This window comes from Chiloscyllium plagiosum, chromosome 29 (genome assembly GCF_004010195.1).
Source record: "Chiloscyllium plagiosum isolate BGI_BamShark_2017 chromosome 29, ASM401019v2, whole genome shotgun sequence".
In the NCBI taxonomy this organism is placed as follows: Eukaryota; Metazoa; Chordata; class Chondrichthyes; order Orectolobiformes; family Hemiscylliidae; genus Chiloscyllium; species Chiloscyllium plagiosum.
The window spans coordinates 25272173-25298856 of NC_057738.1; the positions used below are offsets into that span (position 1 = coordinate 25272173).

A 26684-nucleotide genomic window follows, 5' to 3' on the forward strand; every position below is an offset into this window, starting at 1 on the left:
GCCATAAACAAACACACAGATCTAGATACCATCTATCAACCCCTCAGAAAACGAACACGAAATGACATCACCACAAACCCCAGGAACCCCATCCAGGACAAAGATATAATTAGAAAGCAGGAGACAACAGCTTCGCTTCACTTGGAGGTTGCCACTGATGATGTTACCTAGCCAGGTAATGAAACGTCTGGATATCAAACCTACAGCTCAGCGAGCAAACCTACACCCTAATCCTTCAATCATGTTTTTCTATTTAATGAGGTCCTTTTATTGTTTTATAAGTGACATTTGTATTTTAACTTCCCGTCATTTAATACTTGGACGTAACAAAATATAGCAATCACCACTTTGACACTCAGCTGTTGGAGAGTTTTGCTAGCTTTTGTGAAGATGTGCTTTCTGTTGTTCCCTCTGAACTCCCTCAACCTAGTTTTTAGTTTATATTCCCTTGTTCTTAATGTTCCCATCAGAGGAAATTGTTTCTGTCTACCAGATCTCATTCTTGAATATCTCGAGCAAAAATTGAAATTGCTGGAAAAACTCCACACTGGAAGCATCTAAGGAGAAAAAGCCAAGTTAACGTTTTGAGTTCAGTGACCCTTCAAAAAATATCTCAAATTGATCATTCATCAATCTTCTACATTCCAGTGAATGCAACCTGTTCTCATACATTGACCTTTTCTGCCCCAAATGCTTTCTGGGAAATCTGCATTGCTCTCCATACAAAGCCAATGTAACCTTCCTGAGATTCACTGTCCATTTTACCACCAGGATAGTGTTTTTGTGATTTTGTTTGCAGTGGTTTCATAGATTTGTTGTGGATTATTTTGCAACTCAAAGTTTTAAGAGATGAATGAATTCTGTTTTATTTATGATTTAATATTAATTATTATATGCTTTTTATGACAACATACATTCCAATCTAAAACAATACAAGTTAGTGTGTTTGTCTAACATTGGATATCTAAACATGTACAGGCTTCTGAAATTATTTGCTTCAGTTTGTGAGGGATTTTGATCAAACGCTTGATTGCATTCTCAAACAAGAAAGCAGTCGGGCCACAATAGACAAGATATCTCTTGATTCCTGATGTGGATTGGCCACCAATGGTACCTTCTCTTCTGTAGACAGCAACCAAGGATGGACAGACTGAAATGGCTCAGGCTAGACTTCCAAATAGAAAACAAATAAGTTATTACAGAGCTACCATAACTTATGGAATTGAACTTCCAAAAACAAAACTCCCCTTCAGTAAGGAACCAAAATACTAACATGGAACAATAAAAGTTGCATTGCTTACAAAATAATGTTCATCTTTTGGCATCTGTATGCCAATCCTGCCACATGTCACGTGATACAAAATAATTATTGGTTTGTGCAGCAATGCTGTGCTTTTGACTTAAAAGGTGCTGTATGCATTTTTTTTAAACATTAACAGATTTGAGCTTTAACTAAAATATTCCCACTCTTCCAATTTTTTAAAAGGTGTTGTAATTCAGACCTGGATTCTGAACCATTACCGTGTGGTGCAGCTGGAGATTATAGATCAGGTGGTGATGTCATATGGAGGCCTGCGTGGAGCTGTAGCTTTTGCTCTGGTGGTTTTGCTGGACTCCCAGCATATACATGAGAGGCGACTGTTTATCAGTACAACCATCATTGTGGTGTATTTCACTGTCATCTTTCAGGTAATTAACACTATGTTGTCCATACCCGCTGTCGTAATTCAATCAGTGAAGCCAATAAGGTATTCTATCTTTTGAGTGAAACACTACAAACTAAGAACATTCTGTTACTTAAGGAGATGTAAATGATATGCTAATGTTCAAGTCTGTGGAGGCGAAAGTGAGGACTGCAGATGCTGGAGGTTAGAGTCAAGAAATCCTGATGAAGGGTTTTTGCCTGAAATATCGACTCTTCTGCACCTCAGATGCTGCTTGACCTTCTGTGCTTTTCCAGCACCACACTCTTGACTTCAAGTCTGTGTCTAGTGCATGAAAGTGGGACTAATAAAGACAGAATTATAGGTTTGGCATTACAAACTCAATGGGCTGAAGGGCCTGTTGTGTACTGTATAATTCTATAATCTCATGTAATGACTTGAAGAGCAGAGGAGCAGTTGTCTTGCCAAATATTTAACCCTCAATCATCATCCCGAAAGACCAGTACATGGCTTTTATAGAATTGTTGTTTGGGGGGATGTAGCAGAGTGTAAAATAGCTGCTGCATTCCCTGCATTTTAGTGCTGATTACACTTTGAAAAAAAACTTCACCTTTCAGGATATAAATGTGAATAGGAATCTATCTGCTGATATTGTTCATCAGCACAGGCCATGTATTGAATGTCTTAAGTGTAGCACTGGAAAAGCACAGCAGGTCAGGCAGCATCCGAGGAGCAGGAAAATCCATGTTTTGGGCAAAAGCCCTTCATCGTGCATTGAATGACCCTTATTCTCCTAAAACCAAAGGATCAATCTGGAGATAAAGTTGAACCCTATGGTGGAAGTAGTTCCCTCATGATTTTTTTTTAAGATTAGATTCTCTACAGTGTGGAAACAGGCCCTTCGGCCCAACCAGTCCACACCGACCCTCTGAAGAGTAACCCACCCAGACCCATTTCACCTCTGACTAATCCACCGAACACTATGGGCAAATTAGCATGGCCAACATACCTAACCTGCACATCTTTGGACTGTGGGAGGAAACCAGAGCACCCGAAGGAAACCCACGCAGACACGGGGAGAATGTGCAAACGCCATGCAGACAGTCGCCTGAGGCTTGAATCAAACCTGGGACCCTGGTGCTGCGAGGCAGCAGTGTTAACCACTGAGCCACCGTGCCACTCATGATGTAGAATACAAACAAATTGCAAGAGTTTTGACAGTTTACATTGTGTTTCAGGTCTATGTTTTATTTTATCTATCAGAGATGAAGACTTGTTTGGAATGTTTTTCAGGGTCTGACGATCAAACCTTTGGTTAAATGGCTGAAAGTAAAGAGGAGCCAGCACAAGGAACCTTTGCTCAATGAGAAACTTCATGGAAGAGTAAGTTCTTGTCTCTCAGGATCCAATAAATGTGTAAAAGGAGGATTCCTTAAGTCCTTCACTGGAGTGCTCATTTTCTGCTAATTAACATGAGTGAACCATTTGTGTTCTTATGAAAATTCAGCAGCAAAAGAGCAGTTGGAACTAACTACTTTGTTTGCATTTTAAAAAAAAAACTCCATTCAAATTCTTGTGAACTTATTGTCCCCACCTCTGCGCATTGAATTATGGGAAGAGCATTTAATCAGGTTGGGAGGGTGATCGTTGGGGATCCCCAAACCTTTGGCTTGGTTAGGTCCTTTATCTATGGCTTGGAGACCGCCTGCCCATGCTGAGGCCCTTAAGTGGGAAATTCTTGCCCATTTAAGGGCTACATCTGACCACTGGTGTTCACTCAGCATTAGGGTCATGTGGGAAGTCTGGAAAGAAAGTACATTCTCTAACTTTTTCCCTGAAGCTGTGTGCACCTGCAAGGTCAGTGCACAACAGTGACCGTGTAAGCATAGAAAACCTCAATTTTCACTATGCTGTGCTTCTCTTAGGATTAAATATCAACAAGGAATAATGAAATAATAATTGCAGATATTTAATTGAAGATCCATCCATATACAGATAGGTTTCATGTGTCCTAAATACACTACATCTGACTTCTATCATTGTTGCTATTAAACTGACTAACAAGTCATGAAACTAATACACCACATCATATTTATTTTAGATTTATTTAATATTGTCACAAAGACTAAATACAATGAATGCATTCACAAAGTGTTGCCAGTCACCGGAACCATCTTGGATCTCTGTTTAAATAACACGAAATTACAGTGATAGTTTTGCTATTTTGTCCAGTTGTAGTATATCTAATGGTTCCGCTCCCGCTCACCTACTTGGCTGAGATCTTGGTTCTGGGCTACTCTTCCGTTACTGCTGCTGAAGCCGACCATGAGTCTGGACCATGAGTCGCTGAACCTGCGCAATACCACGGAGAGCCTTTCTGGTACTGATAATGTGAATGCTGCATGGTGCTGTTTCCATGGAGATCATGAGCAGTCCTGGGCTCAGGAGCCAAATGCTGCCAACCCTCACGGGCAAGCACATCCTGTCACCCCAGCAATTCCCTTTCCAGCCATCATTCACCTCTGGCCTGGGTCCCTCCTGAGATGTTGGTCTTTGGGTCACTGGAGTACTGGCAGCAGCTACCATTTCCTCTGTGCCTCTGGCCGGCATTGAAAATTCTGTGAGCAAAACCAAGTATACCACTCAATTCAAGGACAATTTGAGATGAGGAACAAAAGTTCACCCTGCCAGTGATGCCCAAGCCATTGTAAGAGCTAAGAAAATAAAAATCTCAAAAATCTTGTAATTAATCATCTGAAGAGAAAATTCAACCAATATTTGTTTCTAAACAAATATCAATTCTAGTTTCACTTTGTGAATGGGAATTATTTTAGTGTTGTCTTATTGAGGATATTTAAAAACAATTTGTACAGTAATGTTACAAGAGTATTCTTCTCACTTTTTTAATAATTGTGCTTTTTAAGGCTTTTGATCACATTCTTTCTGCAATAGAAGACATCTCTGGTCAAATTGGACACAACTATCTTCGAGACAAGTATGTGACTTTTTTTGTGGTAGAATTTATTTTCCAATGTACTTTAAATATTTAGCATAATGTGTTAATACTCATTATTTAATCAAATAAGGTTTACTATTTTTGGAGATGTACTGGATCGCATTTCATCTGGTACTTTCAAGATCCATGCTAGTACTGAAAATATAATCCAATGTTTCAAACTGCATGACATCCCCTCTGGAACAGTACAATTTATAATTTCATAACGTTCCACAAAATCTTTATTTTAGATTTTTAAAATGTTCTTCATAGAATTCTGACAATGTGAAAGCAGGCCATTCAGCCCATGTCCACACCAACCCTCCAAAGAGCATCCCACCAGACCCCTCACCTTTTCTCTGTAATCCTGCATTTTCGGTGGTTAACCCACCTAACCTGCACATACCTCAATGCTATGATCAATTTAGCATGGCCAATACACCTAACCTACAAATCTTTGGATTTGGGATGAAATCCAGAGGAAACCCACGCAGACATGGGGAGAAAGTCTGTGTGGAGTTTGCACAGTTGCCAGAGTGTGGTATCGATCCTCTATCCTTGGTCCCTTGTGCTGTGGGACAGCAGTGCTAACCACTGAGCCACCATTGCCCCCACACACTGCACACGCAATTTGGTTAATGGACATAAAGCAATGCCAGCTGTTTTGTGTTCTATTCACAGGTGGACAAACTTTGACAGAAAATACCTGAGCAAATTAATGATGAGGAAATCAGCACAAGTTAGTCGGGATAAGATCCTCAGCGTTTTCCGGGAGCTGAACCTGAAAGATGCCATCAGCTATGTGTCTGAGGTAAACTCCCCAGGTGGCCTATTCTTAACACAGAAAAGATGGGCATTGTATCTGGTCATTAGTATGCCTGATAATGTTAGTCTAAAAGAGATCTCCTCTGTCGGAAAATATTTTTCAGCTGAAGTGTTGGATTTACTTCTTGGCTGTTGAGTTTGATCTTGGAATGGATACAAAGCGACACCAGGGATGAGCGCCTTCAGTTGAATCATGAGACTGGGGGAGCTGGGATTATTCTCAAAACAGTGAGGGTCAGGAGTGGATTTAGAGGTGTTCAAAATCCAGAAGAGAATTGATAGTTCCTCATTACTTACTCTGGAGAAACTGGCAGGAGGGTCAGCAGCAGGAAATCAGATATTTGGCAGAAAAAGTGGAGGGGAATGAGAACTTTAATTGCCGCAATAAATTGCGATGATCTAATGTGCATGACCTGAAAGGGTGGGATGCAGATGGAATGGTAAAATCGGAAGGAAATTGGACACCCACTTGAGGAAATTGTTGGAGTGCTGTGAGCGGGGGTGGGGAGGTGGTGCAGGGAAGTGAATAAAAAGTAGAACTAATTGGGTAACTCTTCCAAAATGCTGGTGCAATCACCAGCTAAATGGATGTCCCCTGTATTTACCTGTCTCTGACTTGTTGCAATGTAGCTGTATAGTTGATGGGCTGTCCAGTGCATATTGAATGCAGAGCAGCTAATGTTTGATATTGAAAAGCGAGGGTCTCTAAACCTGCTATCATCTTTGAGCAGTGTCCTTACTGTTCACCCATTTAAATGCTCAAGAAAAAGACAAACCTGCTGCTTTGCTGATCAATAAAATTGTCAACGTGATGTTCTTCCCTTTTAACATCCTGTTTGCATTAATGAAAGAAAATCTGATCATGTTATCAAGGCGGTTATGTCCCTTCACTCTGCGTATGTTGATCCTGACACTTTTTTATCTGACTGTAATGACTTTATTTGCTTCACCTTGGCCCAGCTTGAAGCTTACATTCTCACACTGATTGGTGAGCCATCTGTCCAAGAGGATTTTCTCCTACTTTCTCCTTCCAAGCTCCTGATAATTTGCGCAAGACTGTATTCCTGTAGGAAAACAGGGTGAAGAACTTCACCTAAGCAACATGTTTCCCACACTTGCTTCCTACCTTGTAAAACACTAATAAAGTGCAATATTGCGTGCTTCCAGCTCTTCATTTCACTTAATATATTTTTGAAAATCTTTTGTCTGATTATTTTAATTTTCCTCCGTATGCTGAGTATTTTAAACTGGTTTGGCCTATTTTGAAAAAAGAATGTAGAAGCTTTAATTGAATGGCATAATATAATGTATAACAAACAAGCTTATTTAAGTCCATGAATTGTGCAAATAAATGCCAAGTCTCAACATGTACTGTGGGGTTCTTGCTGTGGTTCAGCATGTGATGGAGAATAATTGATCATTCAATGAATCAGTCCTGGTCACAATGACAATTAATAATACAATGATACAGCACAGAAGATGGAATTTCAGATGTCATTCATATACTGGCTCTGGACAAGATACACACACACACACACACACACACACACACACACACACACACACACACACACACACACTGTTGAAAATACATGACAGATGGGTGGAGAGAGGAAGGAAGTTAATGTTTCAGGCTCAAGTGTGATTTACTGTGTAACTGATGAACTTTAAATAAATAATTTATGACTCCTTTTGTGTACCTACAATTAAAGTTTGTTGAATTATTTCAGTTCCTTCAGTTGATATCTGATTTTTTTGTGTTTTCATAATTCCAGGGAGAACGGAGAGGGTCCTTGGCTTTTATTCGCTCAAGCAGTGATGTTAACGTTGATTTCACTGGACCTCGTCACTCTGTTGTGGACTCATCTGTCTCTGCATTGCTGTAAGTAATCAAACATGAGAACATTTTGCTGTAAACAGGAAGATTATTTGACTATCAGGCATTCACCTGGAGAGTGCAGTTTTATAAAGTACACGTTTCTCTGGATTGCTCAAAACATACACCAGATTAAGAATTTATCTGAGCAGTTTTAAGTTGATGTAAAGAAGAATTGTATTTTTTCACAACATTCAGATACTGCAAGCTGCTTTACAGTCAATGAAGTCTCCAGGAAGTGTAATCGTTGTAGGAAATGTTACAGTTGTTTTGCGGTTTGTTGGATATTACTACATCCAAAGTGATTTAAAGACTAGTTAACCTGGTTTACTGAAGTTGTTTTGCAGGATAATGGTTATATTAGTGAGTGGGGCAGCATGGTGGACTGGCTTCCTCTCTCAGTCCAAAGATGTGTAGGTCAGGTGAATTGGCCATGCTAAATTGCCCATAGTGTTAGGTGCATTAGTCAGAGGGAAATGGGTCTGGGTGGGTTACTCTTCGGAGGGTCGGTGTGTGGACTGGTTGGGCCGAAGGACATGTTTCCACATTGTAAGGAATCTAATTTAAAAAAGCTCTCCCCTCAAAATTGGTGCTAATTGCCTGAGCAGACAAGGTATTGGTTTAATGTATAATCTAAAGTTGCTCTATTTAAGTGTACAATGCTCCCTGCAGTGGAAAGGCAAATTGTGAGGAAGATAGGTTAAGTGGGAGTGCAAAATCTTGGATGAAAGCATCAGTTTGAGCAATTTGGCAGGAAGAATGAAAGAGCTAAATCTTATTTAAATAGGAAAAAAAACTGCAACACAGAGGAATTTGGGGATCCATGCACATGGATCCCCAATGTTAGCATCCAAGGTCAGATAATGGGGAAAGCAATTGGAATGTTGGCCTTTCCTTTCAACTTCCTTTTCTGAAACAGAGGTCTTGTCAGAACTATGCTAGGTACTAGTCAGACCATTGGAATGCTATAAACAATTTTAGTCCCCATATCCAAAGAAAGTTAGATATTGGCATTGGAGGCAGTGTAGAGAAGGCTCACCAGGTTGATTCTGGGTATGGAAAGATTTTCTTGCGAGATTGTGTATGTTGGGCTTGTACTTGTTGAAAGGAGATCTTATTGTAACATAAGATCCTAAGGGAGCTTGCGATGCAAAGAGGTTGTTTCCTCTTGTGGGAGAGTTTAGGGTCAGAGGGCATAATCTCAAAGGGATTTTCCATTTAAAACTCAAATGGGGAGGAATTCCTTCTGAGGTTAGTCCAGTCTGTGAAATTCTTGACTGCAAAGAACTGTTACACGGGGTCATTTAAGTCCATTCAAAGCTGCAGTGGACAAATTTTTAACTGATAAAGAATTGAAGGTATGCAAGTTAAAGCAGGCAATAGGAGTTTATCAGATCAGCTGTGACCTTATTAACTGGCAGAGCAGACTCACTGGGCCAACTGGCTTACTTCTGCTGCTTTGTCTTGTGGTCTTGTAGTACCGCATTAGTAATGTTGGCTTTGGTTATCTGCTTGAGCCACTAGAATCTCACCCAGTCAAAGACTGGGAGTTTATTGCCAATGTTGGGATGACCAGATTTGTGATGAAATCTATTGCTTCCTGCAGGCGAGGGAGTACCAGCGAGGTATGTCTGGACATGCAAGCGATTGAGAATAGAATGAAGAGTGGAAAGGATCGAGAAGAAACAGTCACTCACCACATGTTGCAGCAGCATCTGTACAAACCCAGGAAACGGGTAAGGAAATGCACACGTCCCATTTAGTTGTCTGTTTTTATATCTTCCAGCTTTTGAATCGGACAGTATTCAGAATTATTAAGTTGTGATATTACTTTCTACTTTGGTTTAAAACATTTTGCCCAAGTTTGATCAAAACTGAAGCAAACATTAATCTGTCACCCCCTAGTTACTTGGTCTTCACGTTTTTGTTCAAATTGCTGTTTTAAAACCGGACAGGAAGATACTGCTTGGTAACTCTGAATAAATATTAATTGGGCTTTTTACATACATTTTTTATTTGCAATTTAAATCATAAAATCCCTACAGTGTGGAAACAGGCCCTTTGGCCCTACAAGTCCACACCAACCCTCTGAAAAGTAACCCACCCAGACCCATTCCCCTACCCTATTACTCTACTGTACATTTTCCCCCTGACTAATGCATGTAACCTGCATATCTCTGAACACAATGGGCAATTTAGCATGGCCAGTTCACCTAATTGCACATCTTTGGACTGTGGGAGGAAACTGGAGCACCCGGAGGAAACCCACACAGACACTGGGAGAATGTGCAAACTCCACACAACTTGTCACCACCCGAATCTGGAATCGGGCCCGGCTGCCTGGTGCTGTGAGGCCTCCGTGCTAACCACTGAGTCACTGTGCCACTTGTGTGAGGGGTCTGGAATATTCTAGAAAACCAGTAGAGAGCCAGTGGCCTCATGAACTCTGATATATAAAACGTTCTCCTTTGTACAATTAGACAAGATTCAATTTTGAAGTCTTTTGGTATTTGAGTACTTTTTTTTTCATTTGTTATATAATTTTGTTTTTTTATATATATTCTCCTTCCAGAGAACCCTGATGGGTTGCTTTAATTAAAATTAAAAAAAAAAGGTTGGAGTAGAATTTATGAATAACACAAGGAACAATGTGGATAGTTGAGAGGAGTGTGATTAATTGCACAAAAAGGTTAGCTGAAGTTCAAATGAGCAAATTAATCCTGCTTTGTGTTATGATGTCCATCATTCTGAAAACCGACTGGTTTGTTGGAGATTGAAGAAGAAATTGAACTTGAGTAAGCCATTCAGTCACTTGAGTCTGTTGTGTCTTATGTAATGTCATTTACCTATTTTTGGTCAATACCTTTTGATCGAATCAACTAGGTAAGAGAAGTGATTTTCTAGGAGTGAAATCCTCTGCCACACTCTCTCTTTATTCACTAGTCCAATGGTGTCTTTTTAAAGTACAGGCTTAATTACAGCCGACACAAGCTGGCAGTGCGCAATGAAGGTGAGCAACAGGATAAAGAGATTTTCCAGCGCACGATGAAAAAGAGACTGGAAAATTTCAAACCCACCAAGCTCGCAAACAATTATACCACAAAGTTTAGGAACATGAAGAAAGAGCGAGCAGCTAAAAAGGTATGCTGACATGGCAGATTATTTTTGTAAGTAAAATTTTTTTTATAAACAAAGATGATTTTGCAAATTACAGTTTAAGTTGGAACCACCTTGCTGAAAATATAGTTTGGTGTTGAGGGGTGGTGAAGGGACTGTTGGTCCATGATCTGGAACTTGCTGCCTGAGCAGTGAAGGCTGGTTCAAAATTAACTTTCAAAAGGCAATGGGGCAAATCCAAAACGTAAGAATTTATTAGAAAACATTTAAGGAAAAAGTATTATTGCTGGACTGTAAATCCAGAGACCCATGTAATGTTCTGGGGACCTGGGTTCTGATCCTGCCATGGCAGATTCTGGAATTTGAATTCAAGAAGGACAAAGAAAAATCTGGAAATAAGAGTCTAATGATGACCATTGTTGATTGTTGGAAACTGGTTCACTAATGTCGTTTTAGGGAAGAAAACTGCCTTCTCTACTTGATCTGGACTATATGTGATACCTGACCCACAGCAATGTGGTTGACTCTTAACTGCCCTCTGGGGAATAAATTCTGGATCAGTGGTGCTGGAAGAGCACAGCAATTCAGGCAGCATCCAAGGACAGGCAAAATCGACGTTTCGGGCAAAAGCCCTTCTTTTGCCCGAAACGTCGATTTTTGCCTGTCCTCGGATGCTGCCTGAATTGCTGTGCTCTTCCAGCACCACTGATCCAGAATCTGGTTTCCAGCATCTGCAGTCATTGTTTTTACCTCTGGGGAATAAACACTGATTAAACTGGCAATGCCCTCATTGTGTGAATGAATAAAAAAAAATTTAAAAAGCGAGAAAATTACAAGGTTATCTAGAAAGAGTAGGGAAGTGAACCCATTTAGAGATACTCTTTTGGTTCCAAAGAGTTAGCACAGGAATGATGGACCCATTGGTCACTTCTTTTAACCTGCAAAATTCTTCTGGTTCCATGAATCACTGATGCATGACTGATATTTGTGACCACTTAGATTTTCTCTTTTCTGGAGTTGTTTGACTGGACACTTCTACAGTATGCCATGTATTCAAATATCTGATACTTGGGCCCCTAATACCTACAGGTAGATGGGAAAATGGTCAGACATGGGAGGTGTAGTTTGTGAGATTTAGTCAGACATTGTTGGCTTTTTTTTTCTCTTCCAGTTCCTAATCGACACCTGGTCAAATTGACAAACAGACTGGTTACTGAGCAGAGAAAATCTGTACGAAGAGCACTTACACATGTATTCCCTGTTAACTGTTAAAGCAGAAAGGCTTTAGATTCAGACCTTGAAGGGAATTTGGTTAGAATTGGGAATGACAATGAGTAGGGTGGGGAGGGTGGTACGGTAGGCTTCCTAGAGAGGTACTGGAAGTACCTACTCCCCCACCCCACAAGGACTGCTGTAAATGGTATGCGATCTCTTCAGCTAGCAGTTCTTGCCTCTTGTTTTACAACTGGATTTCCTGCACCCCTTGTGATGTGCAGTTAACTTGATTCAGGCCACCCCTTGCTATTATAGGTTCAGTGTCTGTCAATGAAGTGCTCACCTTCGTTCTCAGCAATAAACTGGCATGTAACACAACTGGCCATCCCAAAACTGTTGACAGTTCAGCTTGCTTCCAGTTGGGGTTTGTTTTTTCTTCTATTCTTTCAGACTTGGCCTTCTGTGGGTCATTGGTGTCAGGGCCTTTGAGAAAAGAGGCCATTGGACCTTTGTGCCTCCCACAGTGGTGAAGCAACTCTCACCAAGGTCACAAATGACATCTTATTTGGTTGTGATGATGGGACAATATTTGCCTCATCCTTCTCAATGATATGTTGAAAAGTTGCCAACGTGATCTACCTCCTGAGATTTAAACAATCCTTGGATAAGCACATGGATGATGATGGGATAGTGTAGGGGGATGAGCTTGGATGAGTTCACAGGTTGGTGCAACATCGAGGGCCGAAGGGCCTGTTCTGTGCTGTACTGTTCTATGTACTCTTCACTAGAAGAGTGGTGCTGCACTCATCTGGTTCCATTTTTATTCATCACATCACAGTGTGAGTGTGAGTCTCCAACTTCTCCTCACATGATGCCCCTTACCACATCAAAATGCAGTGTCAGGTTCCATATTTGCGCTTGCACCCATTTGAGTCTCCTCATCTCCTCTGCCCACTATATCACCATCCCTAATTTATCAGACTGCTTGTCTGACATCACTGGGTGAACAGCAAATTTTTTTTTCCAACATGGAAAACCATAGCCACAAACCCAGCTCCCTAGCTGTTTTCTCCATCACTCTTCCCATAGCCACAAACCCAGCTCCCTAGCTAATTTTCTCCATCACTCTTCCCAGCAACTCCTTCCTGTTCTTAACATTGACATTATGTTTGATGCTGAGTTTGGTTTCTGATCACATTCGCACCACTATCTATTTTCATTCCACCTTTGCAACCTTGCCTGAATTTGCCTGCCACCCCTCACCCCCGTCCCCTACTGTATGTAAGACAGCCTATCCTTTAAGGATTCCGAGTCCCATGTGTACACAATTTTGCACCTCTGCCAGTTACTTGGTGATGGGCTTGCAAACTATGCACATACAACCATTGGTTTGCTATAATGTCCACTTCCTAACTTGCAATGTGTTTTACTATTTTAATTAAAATATTGCAGAGTTAATCCCTGACAAGTGATTGAACATTAGACCACACCACTTCCCCCATCTCTGTCTCAATTCATCTGCTGCTGAAACCAGCATCCAAACCCTTTTCTGTCCACAATGGCATTCCTCATTGGCTTCTGTAGTGATTGAAACCAGGTGGATCTTATTGACTGAGATCTTTGATTGGGGTCATGAACCTAGTCCAATCAGGAAGCCCTGGCTAATCAATATAAACGGGATATAGGACTTTTAATAAATTGAACTTTTGTTATGGTGAGGGCCAACAGTTATGGTGCTGATTTATCGACCGTTTACACCCAAGTAAAACTCACCTCAAGATTGTATAAAGGAACAACCTGGTTTTGGCATTAATTCAAGTAAAGTTTTTTACATGTGATAGTATTAGTAATAGTAAAGTAGTAAAAGTTTGTCACTACGGATTTGCCATCTGCTGTTGATGCGTGATGGTTGGACGTTAAAAATACCATTTTGCATAAACTTTTTCAAGATCCTTTAGTGCAGGTCAGTTTTTTGTGCAAGTACTTCAAGAACTTTACAGAGACATTATTGTTTGCATTTATAACTTTTCATGGTTTTAAGGGCATTTATGCTTGATCCATTAGTGTTCTGAATTTGTATGCAAATCTTGCTGAAATGTTATAAATAAAAGCAGTTTGTAATAGAAAAAAAAATTATATAAACAGGGGATTTAGAATCTCCTCACTTCAAGTAATGGCACAGAGTTGGCTGGCTCCAGCCAGTGTACTGTGCACAACTAAAGAACGGGTGACTTGGTCTTGAGATATTGGCCTATATGCAGTTGCCTTAACCTCCCACCTATTCAGACTTCAGCTCATGTTTCCAAACTCTCACCCATATGCTGCACATCCTTCCTTCCTTTCCTCACCACTCCACCCAACCAAAAGTTAAGCAGCACCTGGAATTTGAAATTCTTATCCTTATTTTTGAATCCCTAAGATCATCCTGGCTGTCTGGCATAGCCCTGAGTGTATTTACCTCCAGCGGTGGCTCTGCCTTCAGCTGCCTTTGGAATTCAACCTCCTTGTATGTCTTATAAGATGCAAGACTGATACATACCTGTCTCTGTTGATCACACTTTTTCTATCATCTGCCCTAAAAATTCTTTATCCAAGTCATATTTTCCCCAATGATTATAGAGACCATTTTATCTCCACACTCTCTTCTATGAATAGAAATGATTTGCAAGGGTATGGGGAGAAAGCAGGAGATTAACAGAAGGTTGTGAAGCGCATTTGAAGTGCCAGTTTAGAACAGTGGGTAAAATGGCCCTCTCCTGTGCCATAACACAATGGGACTAGATTGGGTTGGCATATCTGGTCAGCATGGACGGGTTAGATCGAAGGGTCTGTTTCCTTCTCTATGACTCCTGTGATCTGTCTCCTTTCACTTGAGGGGATAAAAGCAATTGATTGCCTTTTGCATTTAAATAATGAGTTTAGCTGTAACTTAAACTATAGTTGTTGTGGTTGCTTTTTCAAATGAACAATGACAAATTGCTAAAACTTGCCAAAAATCAAACTTTAATCCCCTTTAATCTGTACTTTGGCTGTCCTGATTTTCTTTCAGAAACACAGTGATGCGATGTCAAATGGCAAGATCCCGGCACATTCCGTTTCTTTCCACGTTAATAAAGGTAATTTCTAACGTGTTTACTTCCTTGTTAACTCTCAGGTCTCTTTGTGACCTCTTTCCCAACTCCTCGGACTACTTGGATCGCATTTGCAAAGGTGGCTGGTCATGTTTGATTCCTTGGCCAATTTGTCGCTCTTAAGGGAATTTTGTGGGAGTGGGTGCTGGGAGGCTGACTTGGACCTTGGGAAAGATGATTCATCTAAATAGCTGTGGTTTTGCTTGATGTGTAGGGATTGTTGATTGCAGTCAATAAAGGGAACCCTGTCTATTTCTTCCATTTTCACTTCCTCTGTCTCCCCCCACCTCTGAGATCCTATGCTTAATCATTACAATTCCTATTGTAGGCCCAGCAGACAATTACCATTGACAGGTCATCAATGCTGGAGGAGTCTGGCTGATTCTGTTCTGATCATTATTTAAACTCATGAAGCTTTTTCACTGTTAATCAGAAAACATTCCTGAGTTGTTCAACTAGATACAGGAGTTGGTTAGACAGGCCCTCAGTGAGATAGAGGCCTAACTCCATATACATGCCTTTTGTCTCTGATTGGACTTGCCAGAAATCCTGCAATGGCAGTTCTTCTATGCAGAAGCTTATGGCAAATGAATGCCTTGGGTTCCTATTCTTGACTAAGTCTCTAGTGTTTTTAGGGCACTAAATTGATGGCCAGAGCCTGAGTTAAGTATTAAAAGGTTTAGTCAAGGCTCTGGCTGTCTGAAGGCAAAACCTTGCTCCAGTGTGAACTGGAGAATGGAATGGTGGTCTCTCTCCTCCGTTAAATCATCCTATAAGAGTCCATTTGTAAGCACTCCAGCATATGATAGATAAACCTAACTTTATGCTGACACTTCTCTCCCAAGGGGGAGACCCACTGAGGCATTGACATTTCCTGTTTCCATTTAGCCCTTTTAATTGATCAAATTGAGGAAGTAGTTAACTAACGTAACTAAAATGACTTTTTTAAAAAATAACCAATTTAGCACCGTATTCTGTTACAGAAGTTCTGTTGAATCTGTTTTAGTTGAGAGCTTTTATAAAAAGTTAAAAGAACCATTTTTATTATCCTTTAAGTCTGAATTTAAATCCATGGCACCTGCCCAAAAGGTCCGTGATATTATCTGCATTACACTTATTTATTGCCGTATTCAAGAAATGTTTCCTATCTATTTATCCAGACTCTGATGTAGAGGATCACTATGATCCATCAGACGGAGGAATTAGTTTTCTCATTACACCTGCCCACAATGAATCGGATGAACCAATAACCGGTAAGATGTTTTGCTGATCCATTGGCGGCTGTTTCTCTGGATGTTTCTTTTGAATGTATTGAAGTCTAAAAATAAGATTCAAACTCCCGTTGGTATGAGCAGCTCCTCGAGAGGTCTTGCACCTTCAAGCTTGGTTTATTAGAGCTGAAACACTTTTGCATCAACACCATATCTGTATTACAAAATGCCAATTTGAGGGGTTTTCCAAATAGGTCCTGGATTAAACCTTTTGGTCTAGGCTAAGCTGTCTGATCTTGGAGCCAGAGTATTGGCATGCCCAGCAACCTCCAATATTATTTTGTAAGGGAGGAAAAAGCAGCCAGGATTCCCAGTACTACTCAAAGAATATTTTGTCAAAGGTAGGTTTAGGACAAGACTGGTCTCTGATGTGGTGTTTCTCTTGATTTGACTTGACCAATGATTGCATTTTTGATGATGAAACAAATCAAAGACAGCAGGAAATGCTGCAGTTGGTCAGTGCTTAAGCAGCATCTACAAAGAGGAAGGGAAAGATGCTACCCTAATTTGCTGGTGCAAAGATTCAAGCCTTTTTGTTTGAAACTCCTCCCTTGACATGTGTTAGATGTTGCATACATATGCTCTTGAACTAGAAGTATTCTAACATTTTACAGCATGGGCTGATTGATGATGTGGTTCCACAACTCTGCAGTCCGTATAAATGTTGAGCAATGTTGTTTTTGAACACCCTTTGTGTATCTAGAAATGCTGGATTGTTTTCTATAACCTTATGATGGCTCCTTTTGAAGAGAAATTGGGGCAGACTCAAAGAAATCCTACTTTAATTGCTAAAAGTCACACAACACCAGGTTATAGTCCAATAGGTTTAATTGGAAGCACACTAGCTTTCGGAGCGCCGCTCATTCACCAGGTGATAGCTAGTGTGCTTCCAATTAAACCTGTTGGACTATAACCTGGTGTTGTGATTTTTAACTTTGTACACCCCAGTCCAACACCTCCAAATCATGACTACTTTAATTGCAGCTGCATTATCTCTCTGCTTCAAAGTCTAACATTGCAGTGCTTGTAAAATTAGATTGGGTATGTTTTTCATGCCCATATCTGCTTGTGAACCTTTCAGAGATTATTCTAATTAATGCTTATTTTGTAATACTAAATCATTCCTGCAGGATTCACTAACCCAGGCTTTTCCACTGAGGAAGATGATTCTACTTTCCAAATGACTCCACCGTGGGTGTCCAATGAAGAAACAGTAATTCCATCCCAAAGGGCACGTTTACAACTTCCGAGGAGTCCCACCAACTTCCGACGCCTCACACCCTTGCAACTCAGCAGTCGATCCATTGACTCATTTTTACTAGCAGACATCTCCGATGAGCATCCATTGTCTTTCCTACCTGAATCATCAATGTAATTATATCATTCACTTTATTCGTTATGCTTTCCAAACAAAGAAAAAACCTTTTTATATCCAAAGCAGCCGTAAAATGGGTTTCCATCAACCATCTTGAGAAATCAAGAATTTTGAGGTTTTGTTTCCATGGAATTTAAAACAAACTTACCTTGGGTGAAGCACGTAATGATAAGTGGCTGCCATCAACTTCAGAAAGGAAGTTTGAGCACAATCAACCTGGTTGTCTGTTGAGGTGGTTACTGGAGGAGAAACATTAAATGTAGCACATATTAACATTGACAAGGTACCAGATGAGGACCCTACTGGAGAGGAATGTGGGGTGTTGACAACAGGGGAAAATGAGCAAATTTGGACTAGAAACTGTCTGAAATGGATGAAAGGGCAGTTTTCAAAGTTGGTTTGGAAGTGGGTAGAGGTGTTCCATGTATCTCTGTGTTCTGGAAGTTTCTATTCACTGTAGGTATCTGTGATTTGGATAAAGGCTGGAGGAAATGTGCCAAAATAGGAGGCTTAGTAAATTAGTTCAGAGATAAATTGAAGCTGCAGGCATCTAAGTAGAATAAACTTCAAAAACTGGCATGTGGAGTTCAGTAAGAATAAACATGCAGCACTGCTGTTTGCTTCACATTATACTTGAGAGAAGGCTGGCTGTTGTTGAAAAATGGAAATATTTTGAATTGATCTTTCCCACAAATGCTGTCAGATCTGCTGAGTTTCCCCAGCACTACTTGTTTTTTTAAGATCCACTCAAAGTATTGTTTTTAAACTAAAATGGTGAGAAGTATAGAATATAAAAGTGCAAATATATTTGTAAAGAAAACTATACCTTAGAAGGTCATAGTTGGAGGATTGTTTGCATGTTTTAGTTCCATGTTATTTCAGAATTCTTATAGAGGGTTCAAAAGAATTGGCTTGAATTCTGACTGGCATGATGAAGTGCAAATATGAAGAAATGATTTTCGAAGTGGGATTAAGTTTATTATGGCAGTAGATCATGTCATGTCAGACATGCTGTACCTTGTGATCAGTCCTTTGCTCATTTGCCTGCTGCTGGTGCGTCTTGAGTTTTGGAGTTTGGGGGTCGGTGGGTGTGGGGTGGGGTGGGAAAGCTGGTTGTGAATCACTAGCTTTGGTCCAGCTCATACTGTCTGTCTGTTTTCCTTTTTACTCTGACCAATCCGCTCTGACATTGAGTATACCAATGATTGTGATAATCAAGTATTAGCTCTTTTTTTCTGAAAAGGTTCCTTTGTGTTCTGAAGTATGAGCAAGAGGTGAATGTAGCTATTTCATGCTGCTACTATGCAGAAATTAGGCCATTCAGCCCATTGAATCTGCTCCACCATTCAATCATGGCTGATAGCTTTCTCAACCCTATTCTCCTGGTTTTTCCCGGTAACCCTTGATCCCCTCGATATTCAAGAAACTGTCTACCTCTGTCTTAAGTGTGCTCAATGACCTGGCCTCTACAGTCTTCTGTGGCAATGAATTCCATAGATTCACCACTGTCTGGCTGAAGAAGTTTCTCCTTACCTCTGTTCTAAAAGGCCTTCCCTTTACTCTAAGCCTGTGCACTTGGGTCCTAGTCTCTCCTACCAATGGAAACATCTTTCCAACGTTCACTCTGTCTAGGTCATTCAGTATTCTGTAAGTTTCAATTAGATCCCCCCTCATCCTTCTAAACTCCATTGAGTATAAACCCAGAATCCTCAAATGTTCCTCATATGTTTAGCTTTTCATTTCTGGGACCATTCTTCTGAACCTCCCGTGAACACCCTCAAGGGCCAGTACATGCTTCCTGAGATATGGGGCCCAAAACTGCACAATACTCCAAATGTGGTCTGACCAGAGTCTTCTAGAGCTTCAGAAATATATTCAAGTCCTCTCAAAATAAATGCCATCATTGCATTTGCCTTCCTAACTACAGACTGAACCTGCAAGTTTACCTTGAGAGAATCCTGGACTAGAACTCCCAAATCTCTTTGCAGTTCAGACTTCTGAATTTTCTGCACATTTAGAAAATAGTCCATGCCTCTACCCTTCCTACCAAAGTGCATGAACTCTCACTTTTTTTTCATGTTGTACTCCATCTGCCACTTCGTTGCCCACTCTGCTAACCAATCCAAATCCTTGCAGCCTCTCCATCTCCTCAATGCTACCTCTCCCTCTACCTATCTTTTGTATCATCTGAAAACCTAGCCAGAATGGCCTCTGTTCCTTCATCAAGATTGTTCATGTATAAAGTGAAAAGTTGTGGTCCCAAAACTGAATGTTGTGGAACACCACTTGTCACCGGATGCCATCCTGAGAAGGACCCTTTTATACCCATCTCTGCTTTCTGCCAGACAGCCAAGCTTCTATCCATGCTCACATCTTGCCTCTAACACCATGGGCTCTTATTTTACTCAATAGCCTCCTGCAGCACCTTGTCATAAGCTTCTTGAAGTCCAGTTAGATAAGATCCATTGGCTCTCCTTAGTCTAACCTGCTTGTTACTTCCTCAAAAAGTTCTAGCAGATTTGTCAGGTATGACCTCCCCTTGATGAAACCATGCTGACTCTGCCCTATTTTACCATACACTTCAAAGTATTCCGAAATCTCATCCTTCACAATGGGTTCCAGGATCTTGCCCACGACTGAGGTTAGGCTATTCGGTCTGAAATTTTCTGTCTTTTGCCTTTCTTTCTTTTTAAACAGGGGTCTCATGTTAATGATTATTTAGACTTCTGGGACCCTTCCTGATTCTAACAATTCCTGAAAGATGATCACTAACGCCTCGGCTATCTCCCTTAGAACTCTGGGGTGTAATCTATCTGGTCCAGGTGATTTATCCACTTTCAGGCCAATCCGTTTTTATAGCACCACCTCCTTGGTGATGGCCACCATTCTCCTCTCTGCCCGTCTCTTGAATTTTGGTATATTATTCATGTCTTGAACAGTGAAGACTGACTAGAAGTAATTATTCTGTCCCTCCGCCATTTCCTTGTTTCCCCCTTCTATCTCTCCAGCACCATTTTCCCAGTGGCCCATTGTACACTTTTGCATCACTGTCCCTTTATATATCTGAAGAAACTCTTACAGTCTTCCTTTAGTACTGGCTAGCTTACCCTCCTATTTACTCTTCTCCCTCCTTATTTTTGTTTTGTTACCCTCTGGTCTTTGTAAGCTTCTCAATCCTCTGGTTTCCCATGGCCCTTCACCACATCATATGCTTTCTCTTTTGCTTTTATGCTATTCCTGACTTCCTGAGTCAGCTATGGTTGCCTCATCCTCCCTGTATTATGTTTCTTTTTCCTTGGGATGAATCCCTGCTGTGCCTCCTGAATTACTCCCAAAACATCCTGCCATTGCTGTTCCACAGTGTCTCCTGCTAGGTTCCTCTCTGTCAATTCTATCCAGCTCCTTCTTCGTGCCTCTGTTGTTGCCTTTATTCAGCTGTAATACTGTTACCTCTGATTCTATCATCTCCCTCTCAAATTGCAGAGTAAATTTGATCATGTTATGATCACTCCCTGCTAAGGGTTCCTTCACCCTAAGCTCCCTTATCACATCTGCCTCATTGCACAACACTAAATCCAGTATTGCCTGTTCCCTAGTGGGCTCCAACACAAGCTGCTCCAAAAAACCATCTCAGACATTCCACAAATTCGTTTTCTTGCAATCCACTACCAACCTGATTTTCCCAGTCCACCTGCATATTGAAATCTCCCATAATCACTAACTTTGCCTTTCCTACACATCTTTTCTATCTCCTTGTGTAACTTATGCCCAGCTCCTGAATCATGTCTGGAGGCCTGTACAATAACTCCAACTTTTTTTTTTACCTTTTTTGTGGTTCCTCCATTCTTCCCCCACAGATTCTACACCATCTGACCCTATTTTGTTTCTTACTATTGATTTAATTTCATTTCTTACTAATAAGGCAACCATACCCCCTTCTGCCCACCTGCCTATCTTTTCGATAGGACGTATAGAGAAACCTTGATCATCTGAATGACATGGGCAGGGAGTATTTTGTCAGATAATCAAATGTTCGGATAATCGAATGCCGGATAACACAATTTGGCTCAGCATTGGGACCTTGAATCTTGCCGGATAATCTGAAATTCAGATAATCAAATGCTGGATAATCGAGGTTCCTTTATATATCCTTGAATATTCAGCTCCCAGTCCTGATTCCCTGGCAGGCATGTCTCTGTGATGCCCACCACATCATACCTGCCAATTTCGATCTGTGCCACAAGCTCATTTACCTTATTCCTCATACTGTATATATTCAGATATAAGACCTTCAGTTTTGTGTTAACCATCCCTCTTCTCATTGTCAATCAATTATCCAGTGTGCTTGAAGTTTGATTGCTAATCATTTCTATACACACTGTCCTATTTGTGTCTGTGCTGGAGATTTTAATAACCTTACCTGAGTTCTGCACGCTTACCACCTCCTCTAATCTGGATTTCTAATTTCCCCTATAACCAAGCCCCCATCACCTCCCCAATTTTATTTTAAAACCCTGTCTACAGCCCTTGTTAAGTGATTCACTAGGACTCTGGTTGAGGCATTGTCCAGGTGAAGACCATCCCATTGGAACATGTCCCTTTTCCCCCAGTACTGGTGCCAATGTCCCATTAATTCAAACACATTTCTCTCTCACCAATCTCTGAGCCACACATTTACCTGCTTAATCTTATTGATCCTGTGCCAATTAGCTCATGGCTCAGGTAGTTATCCAGAGATTATTACCTTTTTGGTTCTGTGTTTTAATTTCGCTCCTAGCTGTTCATATTCCCTTAGCAGAACCTCTGCCTGAGTTTTATCAATGTAGTTGGTACATGTGTGGATCCACTGGATCTTTATCCTTCCACTCCAAGTTCCTCTGCAGCCCTAATGAGATATCCTGAACCTGAGCACCAGGCAAGCAACACAACCTTCGAGACACAGAGCAGTGTCTATGTCTCTAACTATACTATTCCTCCATTATAACAAAGCCATCCTACCTATTTCTGAAATGAATATGGTTTATGAATTTCTGTGCTGGTATAATACCAAGTATGTAGGCAGGACGTAGCAAGGATTAGCATATCATGTAATATAATATATCCCTTTACCAGTTCACTACAAGCAATATACTGACTGTACCTAACTGCCTATGTTTGCAAACTCAAGTGTCCAACAATAGATGTGGTACCGTGATTGGACAGTGTATGCTAAATAATCCTGTGTGTAAAATGTACACTGACAACCATTCAAGATTGTCAGTTGGATTTGCAATTGGTGCACTTGTGTGTACTGGAAGCTATGTATGTTAACACAAGTACTCTATTCTTTATTGACAGAAATAACATGTGTCAATACCACATGTTCAACTCAACAAAATAGGTGACAGCCATTCTGTGATTGATTTCTCTGGGAAATGCCTTGACCAGTCAGTGAAAATGTCTGTTTCAAAACTTAAAGCTTGGCCATTAACTATCTTATTATTTAACTGATGCATTCTCCATGACAGCACATCAGAAGCAGTTGACCAACCGTGTTCTCGTACAGTATAAATGTCACTTTTACCCTTTATTTCTTGTGCATTGTCCTGATGAAGGCAGGATAAAAAGTTTCATCCTAACCTATTTCCCGCCTCAGGCGACTGTGTGGAGTTTGCACATTCTCCCCGTGTCTGTGTGGGTTTCCTCCGGGTGCTCCGGTTACCTCCCACAGTCCAAAAATGTGCAGGTTAGGTGAATTGGCCATGCTAAATTGCCCGTAGTGTTAGGTGAAGGGGTAAATGTAGGGGAATGGGTCTGGGTGGTTTGTGCTTCGGCAGGTTGGTGTAGACTTGTTGGGCCGAAGGGCCTGTTTCCACACTGTAAGTAATCTAATCTAAATAATCTATTTCTCTTCCTGCAATATTCTGCTTCTGTACTACCAATAGCTACGACTGACTATTATTTTGGAGCCATATGCAACAGTTTGCTTGGCAGTTTTTTTTGGCAGTGGTTAACTGTCTCCTGGATCTACTGATAGGTGATTTGAAAACAACTTCACTGTTTTTCATTATGTTGGAGTTCATGTGCTGCTTTTATTCTTTTACCTAACTTTCTCATTTCTTCCTTTCTCTCAAGATTTTCTGACAATAGTTTGTGATTGTGCTTGAGCACATTTTTAAAATTTAATTTGGGTTGAGGATAAATGGGATATTGAAGGAACACTGGATGCATTCCAGATTTTTGTGCAGTACTGTAATCTGCAGATTTTTTCATTTTCCTATCCACTGTCCAAACAACAGAAGTGACTAACACATCACCGGTTGATATTCATCCTTGTGGTGTTGAGGGTAGGCGCATGGATTTGAGCCCAAAGTCTGACAGAGTCCTGGACCCTCTTCATTGCCAGCCCCCCTCTCTCCCCTTAAATGCAAGGTTTTGGCAGCCTTAAACTCAGTGTATCCAATAGGAACTATGAAAGAAAATGCTCATATGTGTTGACGCCAATTGCTGATCTCTTTGTATCTGTAATAGAGAGTGGTTTAGGGAATGGAGGTGTTGTACTGCTGCAGTAATAAATTCCAGAGTGTTTGCACTCTTGGCAAATATTGAGAGGGTTGCATGTGCATCCAGTGTATGCGATGACTGTGTAAGATCTGTGATAGTGGTGCTGGGTACCTAAAATTGAATTGAAGAGGCACCCATTAACTAGCATAGATATTCCTGCACACTGTCACCAGCGCACACAAGCTAGCCCTTTGTTTTCTTTTGGGTCATGAGAATTGCATCTTCCAGCTTTTTCTCTCATCACTACCTCTTCCATCTTCGGTCTCTGCACTGATTTGTTAAAATCTCCGATTGAATCTCTTGTTTGTTCACCTTGGTATTTCAATTGCTGAAACTCCTATGAATGGCAACAACTTTTGTTATCTTTTGATTCCTCTGTTTAACAGGTTTGAAAAAAAATTCCCCTGCTTTTTTTTTTGGTGCCTTTTTTCTAATAGTGCCCTCATTGAGCTGACTATTGCAGCAATAATGTTAGTCTTGGTTAGAAAATTTACAAGTTATAAATCTGATTACTAAAGACACATGCTTGAACAAGTAACTTGCTAAGTATGTGAAATTTATTTTTAATTCCCCCTTCTAAATTTTGATCCTGATAAATATGATGTATTACTGCTTTTAAGTTCAGTGAAATTTATTTGTAAGTTCTTAATTCTCATAGATTGCTCTTGATGATCATCCATAATGCATACTTTTGATCAAGGTAAATTACTAATCAGAAGCTCAGAATAAAGGTTTTTATTTTTGCTGCCTGATAACTAGGTCAACCAGAACACTGCTCCAATATTTAAATCGCTTCTCCTCTCTATTGTACAATATTAATGGAAAATGGAATACATTTTGTCAAGTGAGCTAAGTTTGTATTATAGAATACGATTAATATGGTACAGTCTCATGAACGTACATGTAATGCTGAAATTATGAGCAGGAGTAGGCCATGTGGCCCTATGAGTCTATTGCATCTTTCAATAAGATTGTGGTTAATTTGATTACTCCATGAATGTAGTGCCACCTTGTGAATATCCTACAGTTTGTACATTGAGGTATCCTGAGCCTCTGGTTAAAACCTCTTGCCTCATGTAATAACCATTTGGTCTGAAGATTCAAATCCTACGTTATTTCAAGATTTTATCCATTCTTGAGAAAAAAGGAATGCAGTCAGTGACTAATAACTGTTTGCTATTGATCCAACTAAAAGTAAATTATGTGAAAGGATATTCTTAAGGAATAAGTCAGTAGAAAATCTCTCTCAAATGTGAATGGTTCCTTTAATGTTGTACTGCTATTTGTGTCAAGGCTGAGGTCTGATTTTGAACAGATCAATATGATTCTAAGTCTTTAAACAAATAAATGTTGCATCTTGTGCTAACAGACTGGCTTGCTTTCTGGTTTTGCAGGTAACTCTAAATAAATCTCAGGTTGTCCTCCATTACTGAGCCCTCCCATGTTGGATGAGATGTAACTTTCCAGAAAAGGCGGCCAAGTAAGCAAAGGTGATCTTTGCTCTGAGAGACTTCCTCGTTTTTATCCCATCTTATCTCCAGACAGCATATTATCCACAGCTATTCTTTACTGAAAAATGTAGATTCCCAAATCTGTTTAAGGACATCAGCCACATCAGCGAGCTGTATTGAAATTATTTTTAAACCAACTATTGATGTTTTCAGCAAAGCTTAATGAAGACCATCCACTTGGCTTGGCAGCAAAGAACTGCTGTGAATGTGAAACAGGCTGAGATGCTGAAAGAAGAGCTGGAAGGACCCGAGGATGGAAGAACAGAAACCATAGGTGAATAAGGAAACTTTAATGGGTGCAACCTTCACAATCTTTTCACTAGTCCAAGCTCTCTGCATTATCCGCCTCTCTGGAATTCTGGCTTCTCTCCCAGTCTTTTGTTTCATTTTCCTAGAACAAGAAGGAACATCGCTTTAAGCACATTTGTGCTGTGCTTCACCAGTAATCGAAGCTTTTAATTAGTGAGCTGGATATCTTCTGATTATGTGATACATTGCCAGAAAATGTGTTTCCTGTACAGGCACAGAAATGGACAGCTGCAATCTTTAAGACTTTAGAGGGGAGAATTGGTGTAGCTCACTAAGCATTTTAAATGGGATAGAAATAATATCATTAGTTCTCTATGCATCTACAGGAATCAATGCGGTAGAGGAACAAGTCTCATTCCAATCATAAAAATGCAGGTTTCCTGTTTCAATGCTTATTGAGAAATTGGCTGATATAGATTTTTCCTTCTCCAATATAAATTTTTAGCTATTTTGTTCAATAAATCTTTTTTGTTACAGTTCAGATTGTCATACCTTTTATTTTTTTTAATAAAAGAAATGTGTATACACAATAGTCATTGGTGATGATGTGTTGTAAAACCTATGAAGTGTGAAAGTTAACTGACTCAGTAAGCCAACTGGTAGCTGGAGGTTAAAGATGCTTAAATGTTTCAGAAGTGCAGATCATATTGTTCAGGCAAATACTTGTAAACCTGACATCCTGTGCTGGAGAATAAGATTCAATATTAATATTGCTGGTGTCACATTATGTGTAAGAAGCATGCGACATTGTCGGAAAATGCATGTTCTTGTTATGAGGCTATAGCTGCCTTGTTTTTCCTGACTTTCACAGACTGCTCAAAGTCCAACACGTGTCACGTTGGTAGAATACAG

General features: G+C 40.3%; 1 protein-coding gene across 2 annotated transcripts in view; it reads left to right on the forward strand.

Moving 5' to 3' along the window:
- LOC122564452 (sodium/hydrogen exchanger 3) overlaps window positions 1–26313 on the forward strand; it is a 130553-nt gene extending 104240 nt beyond the window's left edge. For both annotated transcript variants that reach the window (XM_043719350.1, XM_043719349.1), the window contains exons 7-17: window positions 1487–1689; window positions 2958–3047; window positions 4589–4659; window positions 5341–5470; window positions 7260–7366; window positions 8967–9096; window positions 10325–10501; window positions 14742–14808; window positions 15984–16076; window positions 17225–17465; window positions 25407–26313. In XM_043719350.1, the coding sequence (XP_043575285.1) occupies window positions 1487–1689; window positions 2958–3047; window positions 4589–4659; window positions 5341–5470; window positions 7260–7366; window positions 8967–9096; window positions 10325–10501; window positions 14742–14808; window positions 15984–16076; window positions 17225–17465; window positions 25407–25410 (1313 nt within the window). In that variant the 3' untranslated portion in view covers window positions 25411–26313. The remainder of the gene's footprint in view (window positions 1–1486; window positions 1690–2957; window positions 3048–4588; window positions 4660–5340; window positions 5471–7259; window positions 7367–8966; window positions 9097–10324; window positions 10502–14741; window positions 14809–15983; window positions 16077–17224; window positions 17466–25406) is intronic.
- Window positions 26314–26684: the final 371 nt, after the last annotated feature.